Source organism: Curcuma longa, chromosome 10 (assembly GCF_044706935.1).
Source record: "Curcuma longa cultivar G26 ecotype Majalengka, Jawa Barat chromosome 10, ITB_CL_G26_1.1, whole genome shotgun sequence".
Classification (NCBI taxonomy): domain Eukaryota; kingdom Viridiplantae; phylum Streptophyta; class Magnoliopsida; order Zingiberales; family Zingiberaceae; genus Curcuma; species Curcuma longa.
The window spans coordinates 6,301,449-6,321,113 of record NC_133870.1 but is presented as its reverse complement, the minus strand read 5'-3'; the positions used below and the strand labels follow the sequence as shown (position 1 = coordinate 6,321,113).

Sequence of the window (19,665 nt, the reverse complement as noted above, 5' to 3'; positions counted from 1 at the left end):
ATACAATTTCAGAACAAGCTGTAGACATAGCTCTATACTCAGCCTCCGTGAAAGATTTAGAGACACAATCATGTTTCTTACACATCTAAGAAATCAAGTCATTTGCAAGAAAAATGCATCAACCTGTTGTAGACTTCCTAGTATCCGAGCAACCGACCCAATCTGCATCACTATACGTAGTCAAATAAAGAACATATTTTGTAGGAAAACACAACTCATGAGTAGATGACCCAATTAAGTATCGAATAATGCGATGACCTGCAACAAGATGAAGACGTCAAGGTGATTGCATAAATTTGCTAACTATATGGACAACATCTGAGATATCAGACATACGATTGTTAGGTAGATAAGACTACCAACAAGTTACTTATATAAAAAAGGATCAATCAAAAGCCTGTCTTCATCTTTTTGGTATTTCACATTCACCTCCATTGGCATATCAACAACAATAGCATCCTTTAAACCATCTAGCTCAATGAGATCTTAGATATATTTATGTTGATTTAAGAATAAACCATGAACTCGAGAGCGAACTTCTAGTCCCCAAAAATATGTGAGATACTCAAGATCTTTCATTTTAAATGTACTATGTAACATATTTTGAAGCTTAGTGATCAGTCCATTATTATTACCAGTGACGATAATATCATTAACATAGACTAAGAGAAAGACCATATCACTAGTTGTCTTGTGAAAGAAAAGTAATGAATCATATTGACTTTGTGTGAAAGAGAAGGTGAGACGAGTGCTGCGAAACTTCTCAAACCATGCTCTAGGTGTCTGTTTCAACCCATACAAAGAGCGTCTTAGCTTGCAAACTTCATGAGAAGCTGTCATTGACATACCGAGTGGAAGTTTCATGTAAACCTCTTCCTTATGATCCCCATTCAAGAAGACATTTTTTACATCCATTTGATATAAAGGCCAAAATTTAGAGGATGCAATTGTAAGAATGGTTCTCACCATGGTCATCTTAGCAACTTGTGCGAATGTTTTTTCACAGTCGAGGCCATATTCTTGTTTATTGCCAAGAGCAATCAATCGAGCTTTGTATCTATCTAAAGACCCATCGGACTTGAGTTTCATAGTATAAATCCACTTACTACTAATGAGCTTAACATTTGGAGGATTAGAAACAATGTTCCAAGTATGGTTTTCCTCAAGTGCTTGAAGAGTTGCTTCCATTGCTTATTGCCAACACTCATGTTCTATAGCCTTTTTATAACAAGTGGGAATGGAAATAGAAGACAAAGTAGTAGATATAACCATAGGAGCTGAAAAATCATACCTTTTAGGAGGTTTGTGAGGTCTAGAGTTTCTTCGAAGAGGAGGTGGATCATTGGAAAGAGGATCAAATGCCGCAAGAAGACGTGGAGGAACCTTAGTGAGACCAGATGAAGAGGAGTGCGTCTACAATAAACATAACTAGATTTAAATCTTGGAATTGGTGTCGGTGACTTAGAAAAATGTGGTAAAGCAGATAGAGTAGGGAATTTTGAGGTTTGTTGTGTGCTAAAGAAGGGCTGATTTTTTGTTTTTTTGGCATGAGGATCATAGTAAAAAAAATCTAAGAAAGCACACTTGACAAATTGAGTAATAAGTTTATTTCTTTCATGTGCAAGAAGGTGAACAAAACAAACACATCCAAAAATATGAAGATTGGAATAATTTGGTGCATGCCCAAGTAAACGAAAGTAGGGAGAATCGTTCAAGTTGGGAGATGATAATTTATTAATCAAATAAACAATTGTAGACTAAACTTCACACCAAAAATGAGAAGGAACACAAGACTCAATTAGAAGAGTGTGAACAACATCAAGAAGATGATGATTCTTTCTTTTAGCCACACTGTTTTGTTGTGAAGTGAAAAGACAAGAACGTTGTGATATGATCCCATGACTTTGAAGAAAAAAATTGAAATTCATTCGGCATATATTCACCACCTGAATCAGATTGCAAGATTTTGATTTTGGCAGAAAATTATGTTTCAACTAAAGCATGAAAGACTTTAAACACAGAAAAAGCTCACTTTTAGACTGAAGAAAATATGCCCAAGTAAAGCGAGTGAAATCATCGATAAATGTAACAAAATATTTGTAATGTTCATGAGAGATTATAGGGGCAATACTCCATACATTAGTATGTACGCATTCAAAAGGTTTGGTGGTGTGGTTTTTATGCAATGGAAAAGAAAATGTTTTGCTTTTACCAAGTTTGCAAGATGCACAATCAACAATATCATTATTAGAAGAGGTCGAATTTTTATTTCCAAGTAAATCAGATTTAAATAAGACTCGAAGTATATGAGAATTAGGGTGTCCTAAACATCTATGCCACACCTGATTATCACATAGAACAATGCTACAAGCAACATAGTTTTGACACCGGAGAGGGAGATAAAAACAAAAGTAAGAGACGTCCCACTTTAGGTCCCTTCGCGATCATCTTCTCGGGCACTTGATCCTGCACAAGACAACTAGAATTTGAAAATTGAACATTACAATTGTTGTCAACTAATTGACCAATAGATATAAGATTAGTGGATAGCTTAGGAGATACAAAAATGGTATTTAAAGAGGCTGAAATATCACCATTAGTTGTGATAGGTAAGGAATTACCATCAGCAGTATGAATCTGAAGATCTCCTTTATATTTTTTAATATTATGTAAAGGTAAAGTAGTGTTGGCCATGTGATTGGAAGTATCGGAATCAAAATACCAAGGCTCAGGATTAGAATTTTTGTTACCTGAAAGGTCTAAAGCAGAAAGGGCAGAAACTATCATTTGTTGGACCATTTCAGGAGTAATAGAAGACTGATCAAGACTAGGGGCATCTGAGGAACCAACTAAGGCATTGTAGGCAATTTCATTGGTGGTCAAGTGGAATAATCTTTGATGATATGCCTTGGTTTCTTACAATAATTGCAGAATTTTTTAGTACAATTAGTGGCAATGTGCCCGAATCCTTTGCAACTATAGCACTGAACATTAGTCATATCTCTGCCTCTTTTGAACCTCCCTTGAGCAGCGTAGGCAACAGGAATTGGAGTAGAATGTTGAGTTTGTTGTTCCAAGACAGCCTGTGTAATGAGCTGTTGTTCTTCCTTAAGACGCTCTCCTACACAAAGATCTAATAAAGGAATTGGTTCTCTGTTCATCAGGTTGGACCTGATTGCTTCAAACTCTCCCCTTGACTTCATTAAAAACTTGTCACGCTTGCTAGTCTCATGCACACTTTGGATAGCAATGAGTCCTTCAAGAGGTACACTTGCACACACCATATCAGTGTCCTTAGCCAAAAGATTTTCGAAGGAAGAATAAAACTCTTGGATTGACACAATCCCTTGACTGAGCTAACCCAACTCGAGTTCCAATTGAAACTTTCATGCTGTATGCTTTGGTTGTAAATTTTCTTCAAGTAATCCCACATTTCTCTAGAGGTCTCATAAGGCTTGACTCTTGAGATTGAGAAGTATGGAGGGTTCCACACTTCCAAGGATCTAAGACATAATCTAAGCATCCTTCACCTCCCATTTCACATATTTCTCCTTCTTTTTCTCGCTGTTAGGTGCTAGATCTGTCCCATCAATATGACCCCATAATTTCTTTCCCTTGACAAATATCTGACATTGGAATGCCCAAGTAGAATAGTTCTTGCCATTAAATTGAACAAGAAATGTTCAAATCGTTCCAAAGACATGATTCAACCAGAAACAAGTATTAAGAGATCAGGTCCAAGAAAACAGACTAGAAGAATACAAAAAAGAACAAAACACTAAGATCTTGGAGCTAGACAAGGAACCAGACACAAGATGAAATGATCTCAGAGTTTTGGCTCTGATACCATGACAAAGATATAAAAGAGAATTTCTGAAATTGTATCATTTCACTAAGAGAATTACAATATATAGACATCAAGAATTACATTACAATATATAGGCATCAAGAATTATCAAATCTCTTAATCGTAGGGTCTAATATAGGAAGAAATACAATAATAATTACAACAAGAATATATATACAACAAGAATGAAAATCTTAGAGAGGTAATCAAGAGATATACTAACAAAACTAAATAAGGAAAGAAAAAAATATATTGACAATTTTGCCCACTGACTGATCCATGAAACAAGAGACCAAGAAAACCCCTTGCCAATCTTCCATGAGCAGTATGACTTTTGGAAATAGCAAACTAAATGAGCAACAACCCTTCCATGATGATGACAATGCACCAGAGGGGAAGTTTTAAGGCACATGAATAATCAGCAAGCAAGCATTGTGAGGTTGACACAAGTCTTCCACAAGCGTTGTCATTTAATATTAAACTATAAAAATTTTAATACACTAAAATTGTTAGATTATTATCACATTATAAAATGATAATAATATTGTTGCAATAATTTATATTATATATTTAACTGTAATATCATACATTGAAAATTTGAATCGAAATGAAAAAAAAATTGTCTGGCCAAATTGTAATAAGTTGGAAAACTAATGGTATGAACATATATAATCTCATATGCACAGAACCATCTGCTGTTATAACACAATATATTATCACGCTCTCATATTTTTTATAGGGAAAAAGTGGGGAAGCAAGTGGGTAGTCATTGTTTTAAACATATTTTTAGGTACAGTTATAGACTACACTGTATGGAGAACTTCCTTTCCCTGTCAGTTTTAAGAGTTAGCTGGCCAGAATAAAGACCTCTTGAACATTTTCAGTTGGTTCTTTTAGCTGGTTACTCCTTATATTGATTAGAGTACTTACATAGTTTTCATACAGATGTAGTGGGTACTTACATAGTTTACATACACTGTCAATCTTAAAAGTTAGTCATTCCGGAATAATTAGCTCTTGAACATATCAGTTAGTTGTTTACTTTCCTAAAGATCTGGCTTTTCCCTTCTGTTCAAATGAGTCGATATCAATCTCTACTTGATTCCTCTTGTTCTGTTTGTTCTTCTCTTGGATGGTAAGTGTACCCTCTCCGTTAAATGTGGGGAATGGTTAATCCCTGGGAAAACATCTGTGCTAGCTTAAGGTGGTGATTTGAAAAAGGAACAAATCCATTTCACCCCATGGAAGGCATAAGTATAGTCAATTAAAATGTTTAACCTGTTAAAGTATTTTATGTATAGTCATTGTACATAGATCCAAGCAATCATCTTAATTTTGGCTGGTGCCTAGCTTGATAATAGTTGCTTAAAGGTTGAGGTACTGTTTTTTCATGGCGAGGGTTTGTTGGCCGAACATTGAAATATAAGTCAATATATCAATGTCATTCATTGAGTTGGACTGTTAAACTTACTCTAATGCTACTGTTGTTCCCTCAGAGTGCTGCTCTGGCATTGGATGACTCTATTTTAGATGTTGACCAAGTGGAGAATCTCATCAAATTTTGTCCAACCAAAGAGGAAATGGAGCTCCTGAAGGTGCATCTTTTGTTCCTTTTGATCTTAAGTTTGTTAATTTTTGAATCTCTGAGTTTTCCAAATTTTTTCTGGTTTTGATTCTGTAGGGTTACATGGGTGACAAGGAAAAACTTGGCAAGTGTGAGCAGGTAAACTATCAATTGTTTGCCTGCCATGTTTGCATAATTTATGTAGTTTGGAAGCTGTAAAACTGGTATATCTAAGGTTATTGAAGTGTTTTTCTTAATTTGCACTAGATTGATAATGAGAGCTTCTTGTCCATATATTTTTGGCCATTACATTGTCATATGCTTTATAATTTTTCTTTACACTATATCTGGTCTTGGTCCTACTTATTACGAAATAAACAGTTTCAATGTTTGCTTTGGTTACACAAGCTTCAAATATTTTGATTTTGATCATTATAAGCATGGTTGTCTAGATCAGCCAATACTGATATGGATCACCTTAGTTGGATCAGTCTTTGGCCTTTGTTCTGCAGATCTTTCTCGAGAAATTGATCATCCCACAAACATTGATGGAAGCTTTGTTTTTTCTAAAGAAACTCAAGATTCAAAGAAATTACCTAGAAATGTGATGCATTCCATTATAAAATAGATGGAACAATGGAATTCGGCCAAATTGAGAGTTAAATGGATGTCAATCATATTTGGTTGAATTAGATTGACTAAAAAACTCAAGGATTTAAACTTTTTATAGTTCCTTGCCTAACTCTAGCAAACATTCATAAGAGCATGAGAATGTAAGGATTGCCTGATGCTTAATTGTGATTTAAACATTTAGTTATTTTCAACTACATCAACTTATTTTTCCTGTAGATTTTGTCATTCTAAATTAATATTACAAAATGTTGACCTTGTGTTAGTTTTAGTGTTATCTGTATGTTCTGTTGGATTAAGTGTTGTTTCCAAATTGATACAACTATAACTCATTGTCAGTTTCTTTTGGCTTTTTTGTAGTTTAGCTTTTATATTTCAAATGTTTAACTGTATTTCTGTTTCTTGTTGATGGTTATTCTCACCGTTGACTCTAACCTTTCCTTTGCAATCATGTTAAACAAATTTCATTTGTGGCTTTCATGGTACAGTTTTTCCTGGAGTTGATGAAAGTTCCAAGGGTGGAATCTAAATTAAGAGTTTTCTCTTTCAAGATTCAGTTTGGCTCTCAGGTTTTACTTGTATCAACTTTTTTGTTCTGCTTCTATAAATGATCATATTAACTAAGATTCAATCTCTCATCTTTTCCCAGGTCTCTGATCTTAGAAAAAGTTTGAACACTATAGATTCTGCTTGTGCGGAGGTATATCTCTATTATGACTCTTCCTCTTTTTTTCCCTCTTATTTGTGAGTTTGACATTTATATTTTGTGCATTTGGTTTTTTTAAGATTCGCAATTCTGATAAACTGAAGGAGATCATGAAGAAAATTCTTTTTCTTGGTAACACCTTAAATCAAGGAACTGCAAGAGGTACATCCAATTTCATGTATTCAAATGGAAATAGTTACTATCTGTTGTATAAGTTTCTTTATTTTGTATGTATTCAAGAAACTAAAATCATAATTCGACCAAAGCCGTTCTCTATTTGTGCTTTGCTCTCAAAGTATATTTATGATTTTAATCCGTGTTTGCTTGTTATGCGAAGTGGTATTTGTAATGGGCTGCAGATGGAAACTTTAAGACTATTGATAATATGTACAAATAAGAAGTGAATAAACAATATACTGTCATGAGAATGCTAAAGATTATTGATTTGGCAAAGTTGCTCTTGAATTGATTATAGCAATATTTCCCCTGCTTGAGCATTAGAATCTTGTGTAATAACTATTTCTTATACTTTTGTTTGTTTGTTGTACTTGTGCATGTTTCCTTTACAAGCATTAACGTCCAACAAAGTAAAATTTTTTTGTGACATTCCATAGCATCACATTCTATACTTTTTTATCATATAAAAAATTATCGGTTCAAAATTGCAGGCTCAGCTATTGGCTTTCGCTTGGACAGCCTTCTTAAACTTACTGACACTCGAGCTACTAATAATAAGATGACACTTATGCACTATTTGTGCAAGGTATAGTATATATAGTTTTAGTACTATTATCTACATACTTGTTTACATTCCAGAATTACCCACTTGTTGGTTAAAAAAATTGTGACCTACTGCAAAATTTCTTCTCTTTTGCAATTATTTGTAGAGTTCACTTGATTAGAGATTCTATTCGTAACTGGTTTGGACCATATTTTTTTGTTTAAAAATATTATCATTGAGTAAAACGCATCATCAACAGTGTTATCTAATGTTGAGTGTAGGGACTACCTTTTCATCTGGGCTTCAGACCAGCACTGGCGGATTTAACTTAGGAAATTTCATGGCTATCGGTTAATATAATTTTAACCCTAGTTATAAAATATGAATGATGTTTATTAAACATATAAATAGTAAATAACTTACACGGCCTAGTCAAGAAATTAAGTGGTATCTAGCTTATAGTTGTAAGTATTGCCATGTTATATTGATTAGGAATTTGGATTGCCAATTTTCTCCAATTGCAGTGCTCTTATTTGTCAACTCTTTATCTGTGCAATTATACAAGAATGTTCTTGTCATGAAACCAGGTAATTGCTTTGAGATCTCCACATCTTTTGGATTTTCATGAGGATCTTATTAGCTTGGAAGCTGCATCAAAGGTTGGACTTGGTTTTGCCATTTCTGTTGATGTTCAGCCTGAAGGAGATTTGCTGACAGTTTCTCTATGCAGATTCAATTGAAATCTTTGGCTGAAGAAATGCAGGCTATCGTCAAAGGTTTAGAAAAGGTTGGGTTAGAACTGAATGCATCTGAAAATGATGGCCCTGTCTCAGAAATCTTCCGAAGAGTATGCCACCCTTTAAAAGCTTCTTATTTTTGTACTTATGTGATCGATCTGGTGAAGTTATTCACATACCTTTAAATGTCTAATACCCATCTTATTTTCTACAATTTTACAGTTAAATGGTACGATAATTTTCTGGTCAAAGTAGATAGCTCTTGCATCACAGTGCACGAGAACACTTACATTTTTGGTGCAAGCTGCTCTGTTTAACATGTTCTCATTATGATTGGTCATGACTTCTAAATAGATATGAACTGTAGGTCTGGATTATCGGGAAAATTTTACCAAAATGGAAAGGAAAATATCGTGTCAAGTAATGTTGTCTCATGCCAGTATAGTTGGGAAAATGGAAATTTTATGATGCTATTATTCTAATATACTGATTTAATTGGTTGATGAAATACAGCAAATTCGATTTTCTTTCCCTCTTTTTTGAAGTGAAAGGCTGACTATTATGTTAAGAACTGAAACATTTAGCCTGAGAATGATGCTTTTAATTGCTACATATAAGGAAATAAGTAATAATAACTAATTGCTGAAGCTGTTTTTTTTCTGTGACATTCTTATCAGCACTTATAGTGAAAATGACTATTACTATGACAGGAACTGAAGCACTTGATTTGACTATGATTTCCATTTATTTGTTCATACAGTAACACAAATAATCACTAATTGTTGAATGCCAATTTTGAGTTCTTGCATTCAAAAAATAAATAAATTCGAATTTGTTCCAATAGTAGATGATTAGCAGAAAACTTGATTAGTAGCATTAAGCAAGGGGCTCTCAATTGAGCTTGAAGACCAAAAAATATGTTGTGTTCCAGTTAGTAATATTTTTCATCACCCTTCTAGGTTTAAGTTTGAAAATTGGCTTTGCCTACAACACAGTAGCTAAAAATGCTGAATTCTAGTATTCTTTTATGTATGGTTGTATTGATTACTTACAAATTTATTGCTTGCTCTCTTTTCATATTTGAGCTTACTAACAATTACACACAAACACATCAGTAATTGTATGTTTGCGTACATGATTCTTACATTCTGTAAGTGATTATTGTTTTATGCTAGTGTCTCATGTGGTAACATTTTATTAGCTAGCCTTTCCTGATCCGAACATATCTCTGTTCTTGCTTGTCAAATTTATCTACTCATCAATTTTCTCATCATTAGACCTTGAAGGGATTTGTTGTTGTTGCTGGAGCTGAGGTACAATCATTAACGGCACTCTACACTGCAGCGGTAGGTTGCCAGTTAGTCACTTGTAAATGTGACTGAGCTTTAATTTCTATCATGCAGCATATCCGTCTAACATGTTTGAGCGTTGACAGGGTAGAAATGCAGATGCCCTTGCCCTATATTTTGGTGAAGATCCTGCACGCTGTCCCTTTGAACAAGGTTTTTAGCTACCTAATTTAATGTTTCATCAATTATATTTTGAAAAGAGGTCAAACTGCTGACCTTAACCTCTTTGTGGCCCAAATGTTTGAATTATGAAAAGATGGGTGAATTGATGTATCTACTTACTTAATGAGCATAATCAACTTTCTTGAGTTTAAAGTGATTGTCTGTTTTGTTTTCTTGCGTGTGCAGTTATCTCTACACTTTCGAACTTTGTATCAATGTTCCGCAAAGCACATCAGGATAACTGCAAGCAAGCTGAACTTGATAAAAAGAAAGCTGAAAAGGAGAGAGAGATTGAAAAGTCCAAAACTTCGATGCAGAATAGTAAAGAAGTGAGCTTCTGATCACTTGCAGAGGGGATTATGTTGTTTCCTTAGGAATCCTCTGTTTCTTTACTATGTTAATCAAATGTTTCTTTCTCCACCAGGACCTGAAGCAGACAAGTTTGAGCGAGCAGTTGGGGCAAGCAAAGGAGAAGGTCAAGTCTAAAAACAAAAGCGAAAAAGACATTAGATGACTTCTAGGTTCTCGAATTTTGGCTCGCATCCTGGTTGGTTGCTTCCTGGCAGTGAAACCCTTTCATCCTTCGAGTATAGGAATCACTTCAAGTGATGGAGAAGACAGCAATGCAAAATGCATGCTGTTTGAAGCACGGCAGAACGACGATCAAAAATAGGTCTGAGCCTGCACAGGGATTATCGGAGCGCCAACAATCTAACCTGGTGCATTTGACCTCCGTTCCATGCCCGAGCGATCCAATGCTCTACGGCCAGCCAAGCAACTCCAACTCTGCTTGTAGTACCTGTACAGAGCTAATCTTTTGGTTTGTTTGATTGTCTTTTTCTTTTTGTAAAATCCTTTATTCTTTGACAAAGGCACGGCCAAACTATAGATGTATTAGGTTCCAAGGTATCTGAAAGTAAATATCTGTATAGAGCCCGATTTTAACAGGATCGGCTCCGACAAGAGCCCAATTTTCCGAATTTGTTAGGTTTCCATTGTTTGGTTCCATACTTCTTGATCATGAAGATGAACTTGTTGAACGGCATTACAGCGTAAGTTGTGTCCTCACTTTTACACAAGGTTCATCCAATTGCCCTTTGATTATTCTTTGTGTTCTAAATATTATGCTTGGATATATAATTTTTTACAGGATCCTTTTCTTTACAAATTATCGGTACGTTATATTGCCGCAAACACCTGCGTCGTCTTGGCGAAAAGTGGTTCGAAGGCATTGTGTGTAGGGAGATGGTAGGGAAGGGTTGCTCTGAACTTCACGATGGTAAGGTTGGTGAGATCATTCTCTATCAGATTGGTGGCATATCATTCAATGATCTCATATAAATTAACTTTTGTGGAAATGTCATTCGATAGAGATATTTGAAAGACCTTAAAAATATCTTAATTTTTTTATTTATGATATAATTTATAAATTAACTCTTAACTTCGGAGACCGATCATTGAAAGGATGAATTGTATGAGAGCATTTATTTTTAGAAAGGTATAACTCTAAAATATCAAATTTGAAAGGTGATATGTATCCAAATTTGAATCATTATGTTTGAAAATACAAACATCTTTCTCAGACTATTAAATCATTTTACCAGATAGTTTGATAAATGATGTTGTATACCAAAATTATGATAAGAATCACGAATACACGACACTAAAATCGAACTGTTAAGCAATTCATGAACTTGAGAAAAGTTGATGAAGCAAAAAATAATAATAACCTCACGCAGAAAGAAAAAAAAATCTCATACAAAAAAGTTAAATTGGAATTTGTGTTAATTACCAAATAATAAAAATCAAATACTTGCATTCAGTAAATGGTTATTTTGTTAGGGATGACAATTTATCTCATCCTTATCAAAACTCACTCTAATTCTATAGATCTAACTAAGGTCAACTCATTCTACCTGGTAGCGCAAGGCCGCCCCTGTCACGCCTTGGGGTGTCATTCTCGCACACTGAAAGATACCTTACTCGGTAATAATATAATAAAAGAAACCTAAAGCACCATCTAAACAAATTAATCAAAAAAATCATCAATCGTATGTATATATAGTTTGTATGAGAACTTGGGCTTGGAATGGGTAAGAATTTTTCCTTCTCTACTCCATTTCCACTCACCGGCTTCCTATATAAGGAGCATTCAACTTCTAGTGCTGTTTGCCCATATTATAAATGTGTTAACATTCAATATACAATGACTTTTGATCATTAAAATGTCTGATCAAATCAAATGGGATAAACTATATTCTAGTCAAGTTTATTGAAATCAAGATCCTATATAGGAACCTTATGCAGTCATAAAATCTAAGTATAGACTAGTAAATCCTATCAGGGATTTGGATAGCCCTAATATTGACTGCCATAATCAGTGTGGATTGTCATCCAACTGTTTAAAACACTCCCATTGCAATGCAATGATTACCAAAATTGATATTCATCATCATTCAATCCAAAGACATGTATATAACCTTTACTTAAGGCAGGATCATCTCCTTCTTGACATATTATTGAAACATGATGCAAGATCATGATGCTGTTTTGACCATTTTATCGAAACAAAAATGAAAATCTTAAGAAGCATATGCCTGGCATAATAACCATTTACTGAATGCAAGATCATCTCCTAGGCTATAACTTGTAAGTTCCTCAGTGAAAAAAAAAATCTTACTTCTTCTTTTATTGCTTGCAGTTTCATCAGCCAATGAATCTTTCTTTCCCTCAAAAGAGGAATTGTTGTCCATCCTTCATGAAGAAGGGGAATGTAAAGTCCAAAGATAGTATCTATTCCATGAAAAAATTGAGCTAGCAAGGAACTTGTCAGTGTCTAGTTCAACGCTACTCAGGAGATCAAACAAACGCATCAAAACCCTAATAAAAGTTTCGATTAGCGCATTCGAACTTGGTGTTAGACTATTTCAATTGGATTGAGAGCAGAAGAAACCCTAATAAGGATCAAGACATCACAGTATAGTCTCAGGTCATTGAGATAAGCACTCTGTATCTACCATGTCCAACATCACAACAAAAAGGTACAATTGAAATAGCAAAGCCAAGCAAAGTTACCGGCAGCGGATAAAAGCGGAGGAAGAACTCAAGAAGCAACCGGTTCTGCAGATGAAGCTTCGTCCTCGGCGCCATTAGCAGTGGGAGGGGACTCGGTTAGCACCAAAGCCGCTTCCTGGATGGGGGGTGTGGATGAGGCAGATGAAGCCCAAGATTTCACTATCTGGATCATCCGGTTGCTAATCTCCTTGGAGTAAATATGTATCGTCTCCAGCCCGTCGTCGTCCGAAGCGCGGACGCCGTCGGAGTTCGCGGCGGCGAGGGCCTCCTGCTCGATGATGCGCGCAACGGAGGCAGCTTCGTCCGCCGGGACGCTCCCGTAGCGCTTGGTGAGCACGGAAGGTGAGGAGAGGGTCTCGACGAGGCGCTGGACCACGGCGTCCCGCGTCCGCTGCGACGGCGGCCAGATGCTCAGGGAGAATCCTGAGAGGCCGGAAGGAGGCGAGGTCTCTGACGGCTTCCCCTGATCGCCAGCATTCTCGCCGTCGGTGATCTGCGCTGCGTCGCCGACATCCGCCATCGTGCCACTGACCAGCGAGGGTTTCGGATCTGACATAGCTGCTATTTAAAGAATCCACTTTTTGGTATCCGTGGGCTTCTAATGGGCTTCTAATGGATCTTCACTCACATCCACTTCTAATGGGCTTCTAATGGGCTTAGAATGGTGAAAATTAGCTTTGTGAAACATTTGGGATGAGAATGGAAAAATACAACAAGTAAAAACTACACGTCAGCCTCTTTCCTCCGCCACGTAATTCAGGACGATTGTGGCCGTTCGATTTCTGCCAGGATCTAGTGGACCGCCACGATGAACGGATTCGGTGCCGTCGCCGGCGTATCTTATAATCCGTCCGAGTCGCCGAAGGCCGGAGGTAGGGCTTTTTGCAAGGTTCTTCCTCCGGCGAGCAGCGGAGGAGATGAGATCGACAGAAACAGCTCTGTACTTGACGAATATACTGAGGACGATGCAAATGACGATTACCTATAAACATCGAACACCTTCAATTGACATTAGCACACTCAGGATGAGCACAGGACAAGAAATTATTAGTGTGTAGTTTATACAAGTAACTCAACAAGGATTATAAATCCTCTACAATGTCGAGGAGAATCTCATTTACTGCTATATGCTTCAAGTCGATGATACAGTTGTTCCGAAGAAATCCAAAGCCGAAAGTTCCATCATCATATTCCCATATTCTACCCTCCACGTTTCTAGGATCGCCGGAGGAGGTTGATAAGCCAGGAATCACCAAGTCGTAAGAAGAGTTGATACAGAGAATGCGCGAGACGACTCCACCGGCGCCACTGTTTCTCTGGTCTGTATTCACAGGGCGTATATGTTCGCGGTTGGCGTATAGGTCCTGCTCCTCGCCGGAAAATGGAGATTCAAGGAATGTGGTGTTGGAAGTCCAGAAAACAGGAGAATAGCCAGAGAATTGTTCCCCTGCTTCGCCCACTCTCCGACATGTAATGCAGCCGATATCATCATAGGAGACGAGGTAAAATTCAAGTATCATGTCCTCGGAGAACCCCTGTAGAAGGAATTCTAATTCCATAAGAACAATTCCTTGTGTTGAAAGAACAATTCCTTGTGTTGAAAGAATGAGAATGGGAATTGGAATATCATTTGTGTGTGTTTGTTGTTCTTTTGCAATGGAACACAAAAAAGATAGATTTTCAAAGATGAACAATGAGGAAAAAGAAGGAAGCACCTTCCACAAGCCTTGTAATGGCCGTTCTGGTGTGGGATAGTAGTTGTTGATCTTCACGAAATGCTCTGCCTCCCACAAATGCCGCCCCCCAAAGCGCTCCCTTTCCTTCTTCCTCAGCCTTCTCATGGCCTTATCACCACCAGGACTCGTCCGATTTGCGAAGTACTGATAAATCTCCGACATCAACCTGTCCGGAGGCGATGATGCCTCGATCTCCTCCAGAACCCCGATAGAATCAACTTCCCTAGCGTCAGTGTAGTAGCTTCTGTTCTCCTCCACCACGAAATGGCTGCAGCCCATGAAGCTAACGCTGACAGGAACCAAGTCAGGATCTGCGACGCCCGAAGATGAACTGGAGGAATCCGAAACCGAGCCTAAAAGATCTGCGGATGAATCAAATCGACCGCCGGGGTGGAGGAAACTGACCGGTTCGCCGTGCTGCGATAGGCCCAGCCAAAGGAAGGGCACTTTGAGGACGCCGTAGCCACCACCAGCGGCGTCGGGCGCGGGGGAGACCCGGGACCCGGCAATGTAGGAGGGCCCCCATTCGAAGAAGACGAGGTGCGGGGTGCCCGGGCCGCCGTGCCCAATGCGGCGCCAGAAACCGATGAGCTGCTCCCATCGGTCGAGCGCCTTGTAGAGGCGAGCGAAGGACGCGGAGGATGAAACCCATGATCGGGGCCGGGTGCGGGATCCCCAGCGGCGCTCACAGATGGCGAGCCAGAGAGGGCTATTGTGGACGGCGGCGCCGCAGAGGGCCGCGAAGCGGCGGGAGGTGCAGGCGAAGGCGGAGACCTCGGAGGGGGAGAGGAAAGATAGGATATTGATCTGGACGTCTTCCGGGAAGTCGGAGAAGGACATCGCCAGATTCGAATTCGAGGAAGCCATGGCTCGGGGGCTAGGGTTACAGATCGGACCACAAAGATTGGGATCTGGGTGAGTCAAAGGCGAGAATCAAAGAGGATCGCAAGACAAGGACCGGAAGATTTTTCAGAGAGGCGGCGACGAACGTCGGCGAGCGTTGGCTGGTTGCTGGCTCGGGGAGAGCACCGGCGACGAGGAACGACGACGAGGAGAGAGAGAGAGAGAGAGAGAGAGAGAGAGAAAGGAATACCAAACATCCTAAATTTAATCGAGAAATTGAGGCCAGGAGAGAGGACTCTCTGCCACGCGTCATCCTATTCACCGTCCGATGCGTCAAATTAGCGGCCGGATCATTACGATGGAATCGCTTTTATATATATACATATACACGGATGACGCGATAAATAAAATAAAATAATTTAATTATTCACGAAGTATATAATTATTATCCAACACGTGAATTTTAAAAAATAAATTTATACTTAATACTATAATCCGTGTATATATATATATATATATATATAATTCAAATATATATATATATATATATATTTCAAAGTTTCAATTCTATCATCTTATACAAATTTTTTATCGATCTTAAAATAAATTAAAAAATTCAGATAGATCCTGACAGATAATCTAACATCATACAATTTTCAAGTCATCTATCCACTTCTTATTTCAATAAAAAGTGAAATCTACCATATCTAACGGTATCACATAATCGACCCGGATGATCATCTATAAAAATCTATCCACTTCTTACCATGGCATCATAACCCGTGACAAGATTTTAAAATTATGTTTCTTTTGTTACACAATCATTCAGCATTCTACACCAAAAATTATTGTGAAAATGATTGAAAATTAAAAATAAAATAAGGGGAAGCTCCACACGATCATTCAGGATTCTGCATGACTACAGTGAGGGGAAATACTTGCTGAGGTTGTAAGGAAGCCCATAGAACTCTTCGCTTCTCACGTCGCCTTTGAACGTCTTGTACTTCTCCCACCAATGCCAGCCTCTGTCCTTCCACGTCGACTCTTCCTTGTGGTGGAGAGTGGAGTCCAAGAAGTAGGCGATTATCGCCGCCACCGTTGCCGGCGAAGAGAAGATCACGTTCACCATGTCATTGTACTGCAGCAGTAAGTTAAAGTTCTTAGTGAACGGATTGAACTCTTTCGTATTATAAGTTGGAAATGTATATATCCACATACTGTTCTGGAAGGGGTGTGGACTGGACCATAACCGGATAGCAGATAATACTCCCTGAAGTATTGCGGGATCGACAAGCCGAGGAAGAAGGAGAAGCCTAAGATGAATTTAGTCCTGAAGCTGTTGATGTTGCAGAACTGAAGGAATCCCAGTCCTGCAGAAGCTGCTCACACAAAAGGCAAAGGAATTAGTCACTCGAAAGTAGACGATGTTTCGATAAGAAAGTAACTACCAACCTGCATAAGCATAGAGAACACAGTACACCCCGGCGAAAACAGGCAACGGTATCGATTCAAAGAATGCTCCAAATTTTCCTAGTGGTTGATAAGGGAAAAAGAAATGTAAGAACATAGTGGCAAGTAGAAATAGAAGTCGTCTCAGTAATTGAAGGAAGGTGAAGTGAGCCACCACAAATTGAGAAGCAGAACATAAACCAAGTCGATATCACAATAACCCTTCTGCTTCCGACTTTTGTCAGACCCAACAGACCGGCATTCTCACTGTTCAAGTAGCTTCATGGTCAGATCCTATGTATTTCTAAATGCTCATAGAGTTAGTTTCTAAGGCAGAGTTTAGACTGTTACACTGATGCGGCGGCACCGGTTGCAGTACCAAACATTCCGCCTAACAGAATTCCTATTCCCTGTGATTCAACAATCTCAATCGAGGAACAAGACGCACGAGCCAGTAGGTCAACAGGGGGAAAATGTAAGATACCTGCCAACCAATTCCTCGGCTGAGAACTGAAGGTGGGATGGGCGTGGCACTTGCGAGTCTGGACACAGCAAGGAGAGTGCCTGTCGACTGAAACACCAAAATGTATAGAGCAATTCAAGAGAAAACTAAAATCTAAATCTGATCTTTTTCCACAGGAGAAAGAAAAGTCTGAATGAAGAATGTCATAAGTAGTCAGTTTCTATGCTTTTAGTGTATCCCAATGCTATGGATGATTCATTGCAAAATGTAAACCGAAATAGAAGTAACATGAAATATCGAACTATATATTGAACAACAATCTTATAATTAAGGTTGTTTAGTGTCGAATTATCAGTTGATGATTACAACTATGTCATCATGTCAAAGTTGTGTTACTCCTAACTATTTGAGATAGACACCAAAGACATTACCAAAACAGACATTTTGCAATAACTATAAACAAACAACCGATGAAAGTACATTCTCAACATGAATCGATGATGGAAGACGAAGATTACGCTTTCTAGCAATCAAAACTATGTAATATGCAGGTAGTTAGACTGAAAACTAACCTCAATAAGTGAAGCAAACGAAGCAGCCATTACGGCAAAACAATCGCTTGCATGAAAGATGGGACTTCCCCATTGGAATGGATAGGGAACTCTAAACCTGCAAGTAAATAGTGTCAATAGTTTTTCATTCATTAAATATACAAAATAATCATAATTTCTCTTATCCAAATGTATCCTTGTGTTTGTTTAGATATCAAATGGAGAAATCAATCATGCAACAGAAAGCTATTAATGGTAGATTGATAATGTATAACCTTCTTCAGATGCAAGATTGAAGAAACATATTGATGGAAAGTAAAAATATGCATGAATATCATTTACCAAAAGCTAATTGTATCAGACACACAAGCTTTGGCAACCGAAGGAGCAAGAAACAAAATGGATATTTGGTAAATTTTCATGTTAGAGTTGCAGTACCAGCGCGAACCATCTATAAGACCAGAGCGATCTGCTCGGCAACTAAGTTGAGTTTGTAGAGGTCGATTCTTGTAGGCACCGGCCACAGTGAGAATATATGCATACAACCAAACAATAGCAATCACAATTACCAACGCAAACCTATCCATGATCACTCTCCTTCCACTCAGTGCATTTGGTAGATACTGCAGCAAAGATCTAATTCAGTTTGGGGGAATACATACACAATACTGCAATGAAAATTCAGCCATATATACGTGAAATTACCAGCGCGAAGAACACTAGGAGAATAATTGTTGGAAGCCCAATTTCAATGCAATTGGCAGCCTAATTGAACAGAAGGAAAAGCCAAGCACAAGCAAAGTATTATGATACATAGAGAGCTTCATGAGCATATATAGAACACAAACTCAAGCAAATGGAAAGTACTCACGCTGGGAAATCCAAAGTAGAAAAGGCCAAGAGCCGATAGGGTTACGATAGGAACCGCAGCAAGAGGGCTTAGAAATCTAACCGACGAGAAGAGATTGAGAAGGCAATAGCAAGAAAAGTAAGCCCTTTGTCAGAAGGGAAGAGGAAGAAACCTTATAAAAACCCTCCAGACGCCGAAGAACCCTACGGTTATCTGGAAGCAGGAGGCGGCGATGTATGCCCCTTGAATCGACCTCATTGTGTGCACAAATCTCTGAAAAATCCCAAACAAGTGGAAGGAGTTCGAAGAATCGCACATGGTAGTTCACGGAACAAAAGGGGAAGATACAAAATCGAAACTTGGGGAGCAATCGGAGACCTCGTAGGGGTCGATGAAGTAGGCGTAGCGCTTGCTGAGGATGATGGAGATGGTCGGGAGGAGATAGGTGAAGGACCCGCCGATGACCGTCGACAAGCGAGTTCCGAAGTAGACCTGCGTCAGCGTGTTGATGAACGAGACGAACAGCAACGTCTGGATCACCTTGGCCTTCTCCTCCTGCGGAGCGTTCAAAACCCTAGCGTTAACTCGCCCAAGGAATCAGTAGTAAAAGAGCGTGGACGACCGAATCGACTAAAAAATCACACATTTCCGCCGCCCATCAGCGGCACCAGAACGGTGGGGATGAAGACGGTGGTGCCGAGCATCACGACGAAGTGGAGGAACCCCAGAGGAATCGCTTCTTCTGCAGAATAAACAGTAGAAGAGCGCACAGCCATGAGATGTGAAAATAGATAAAGAAAGAGGAAGAGAGGAGGGAGGGAAGAGGAACTGACGCCATGGAGGGGGACTGGTGAGGCAGTAGTCGACAAAGGCAACTGCTCCTTGACGGGATGAGGGTGGAAATCCTCCGCCTTCGGCCCCGGAGACATCGCTTATCGCCGGACGGCCAACGGAACTCCGGCGAGGGCAAATGAGACGAAGC

At 38.6% G+C, this 19,665-nt stretch overlaps 4 protein-coding genes across 4 annotated transcripts in view; 1 reads left to right on the top strand and 3 right to left on the bottom strand.

Annotated features, from left to right (window-relative positions):
- Positions 1-10,661, top strand: part of LOC141835823 (formin-like protein 5) — a 21,803-nt gene extending 11,142 nt beyond the window's left edge. The window contains exons 8-19 of the mRNA XM_074723200.1: positions 5,344-5,442; positions 5,529-5,570; positions 6,530-6,610; positions 6,691-6,741; positions 6,828-6,909; positions 7,416-7,510; positions 8,056-8,127; positions 8,199-8,315; positions 9,483-9,551; positions 9,641-9,707; positions 9,903-10,045; positions 10,141-10,661. Of these exons, the coding sequence (XP_074579301.1) occupies positions 5,344-5,442; positions 5,529-5,570; positions 6,530-6,610; positions 6,691-6,741; positions 6,828-6,909; positions 7,416-7,510; positions 8,056-8,127; positions 8,199-8,315; positions 9,483-9,551; positions 9,641-9,707; positions 9,903-10,045; positions 10,141-10,230 (1,008 nt within the window). The 3' untranslated portion in view covers positions 10,231-10,661. The remainder of the gene's footprint in view (positions 1-5,343; positions 5,443-5,528; positions 5,571-6,529; positions 6,611-6,690; positions 6,742-6,827; positions 6,910-7,415; positions 7,511-8,055; positions 8,128-8,198; positions 8,316-9,482; positions 9,552-9,640; positions 9,708-9,902; positions 10,046-10,140) is intronic.
- A 1,991-nt stretch (positions 10,662-12,652) lies between these two features.
- Positions 12,653-13,344, bottom strand: LOC141836618 (MFP1 attachment factor 1-like). Its single transcript, XM_074724124.1, has one exon. It carries the CDS (start codon positions 13,309-13,311, stop codon positions 12,820-12,822), a length of 492 nt encoding a protein of 163 aa, XP_074580225.1. The 5' UTR covers positions 13,312-13,344; the 3' UTR covers positions 12,653-12,819.
- A 378-nt stretch (positions 13,345-13,722) lies between these two features.
- LOC141836399 (F-box protein At3g12350-like) lies at positions 13,723-15,571 on the bottom strand. Its single transcript, XM_074723884.1, has 2 exons — positions 14,507-15,571; positions 13,723-14,326 (listed from the first exon to the last, which is right to left on the bottom strand). The coding sequence occupies exons 1-2, from the start codon at positions 15,392-15,394 to the stop codon at positions 13,874-13,876; spliced, it is 1,341 nt and encodes a 446-aa protein (XP_074579985.1). The 5' UTR covers positions 15,395-15,571; the 3' UTR covers positions 13,723-13,873.
- Positions 15,572-16,138: 567 nt separating this feature from the next.
- On the bottom strand, positions 16,139-19,665 carry LOC141836717 (nucleobase-ascorbate transporter LPE1-like). The gene is given in 15 exon segments (XM_074724232.1): positions 16,139-16,508; positions 16,589-16,749; positions 16,823-16,900; positions 16,995-17,086; positions 17,171-17,229; positions 17,304-17,390; positions 17,855-17,951; positions 18,272-18,456; positions 18,539-18,598; positions 18,705-18,780; positions 18,856-18,956; positions 19,062-19,238; positions 19,328-19,425; positions 19,517-19,550; positions 19,553-19,665. Coding segments are annotated over 15 exon segments (1,584 nt in total). The 5' UTR covers positions 19,613-19,665; the 3' UTR covers positions 16,139-16,289.

What these genes read in the sequence shown, in the direction of transcription:
- LOC141836618 (XM_074724124.1), bottom strand. Translation starts at nt 13,311, where the DNA reads ATGGCGGATGTCGGCGACGCAGCGCAGATCACCGACGGCGAGAATGCT.
- LOC141836399 (XM_074723884.1), bottom strand. Translation starts at nt 15,394, where the DNA reads ATGGCTTCCTCGAATTCGAATCTGGCGATGTCCTTCTCCGACTTCCCG. An exon ending in CATTACAAGGCTTGTGGAAG is followed by an intron (nt 14,327 to 14,506) that starts GTGCTTCCTTCT and finishes TTCCTTCTACAG; the next exon opens with GGGTTCTCCGAGGACATGAT.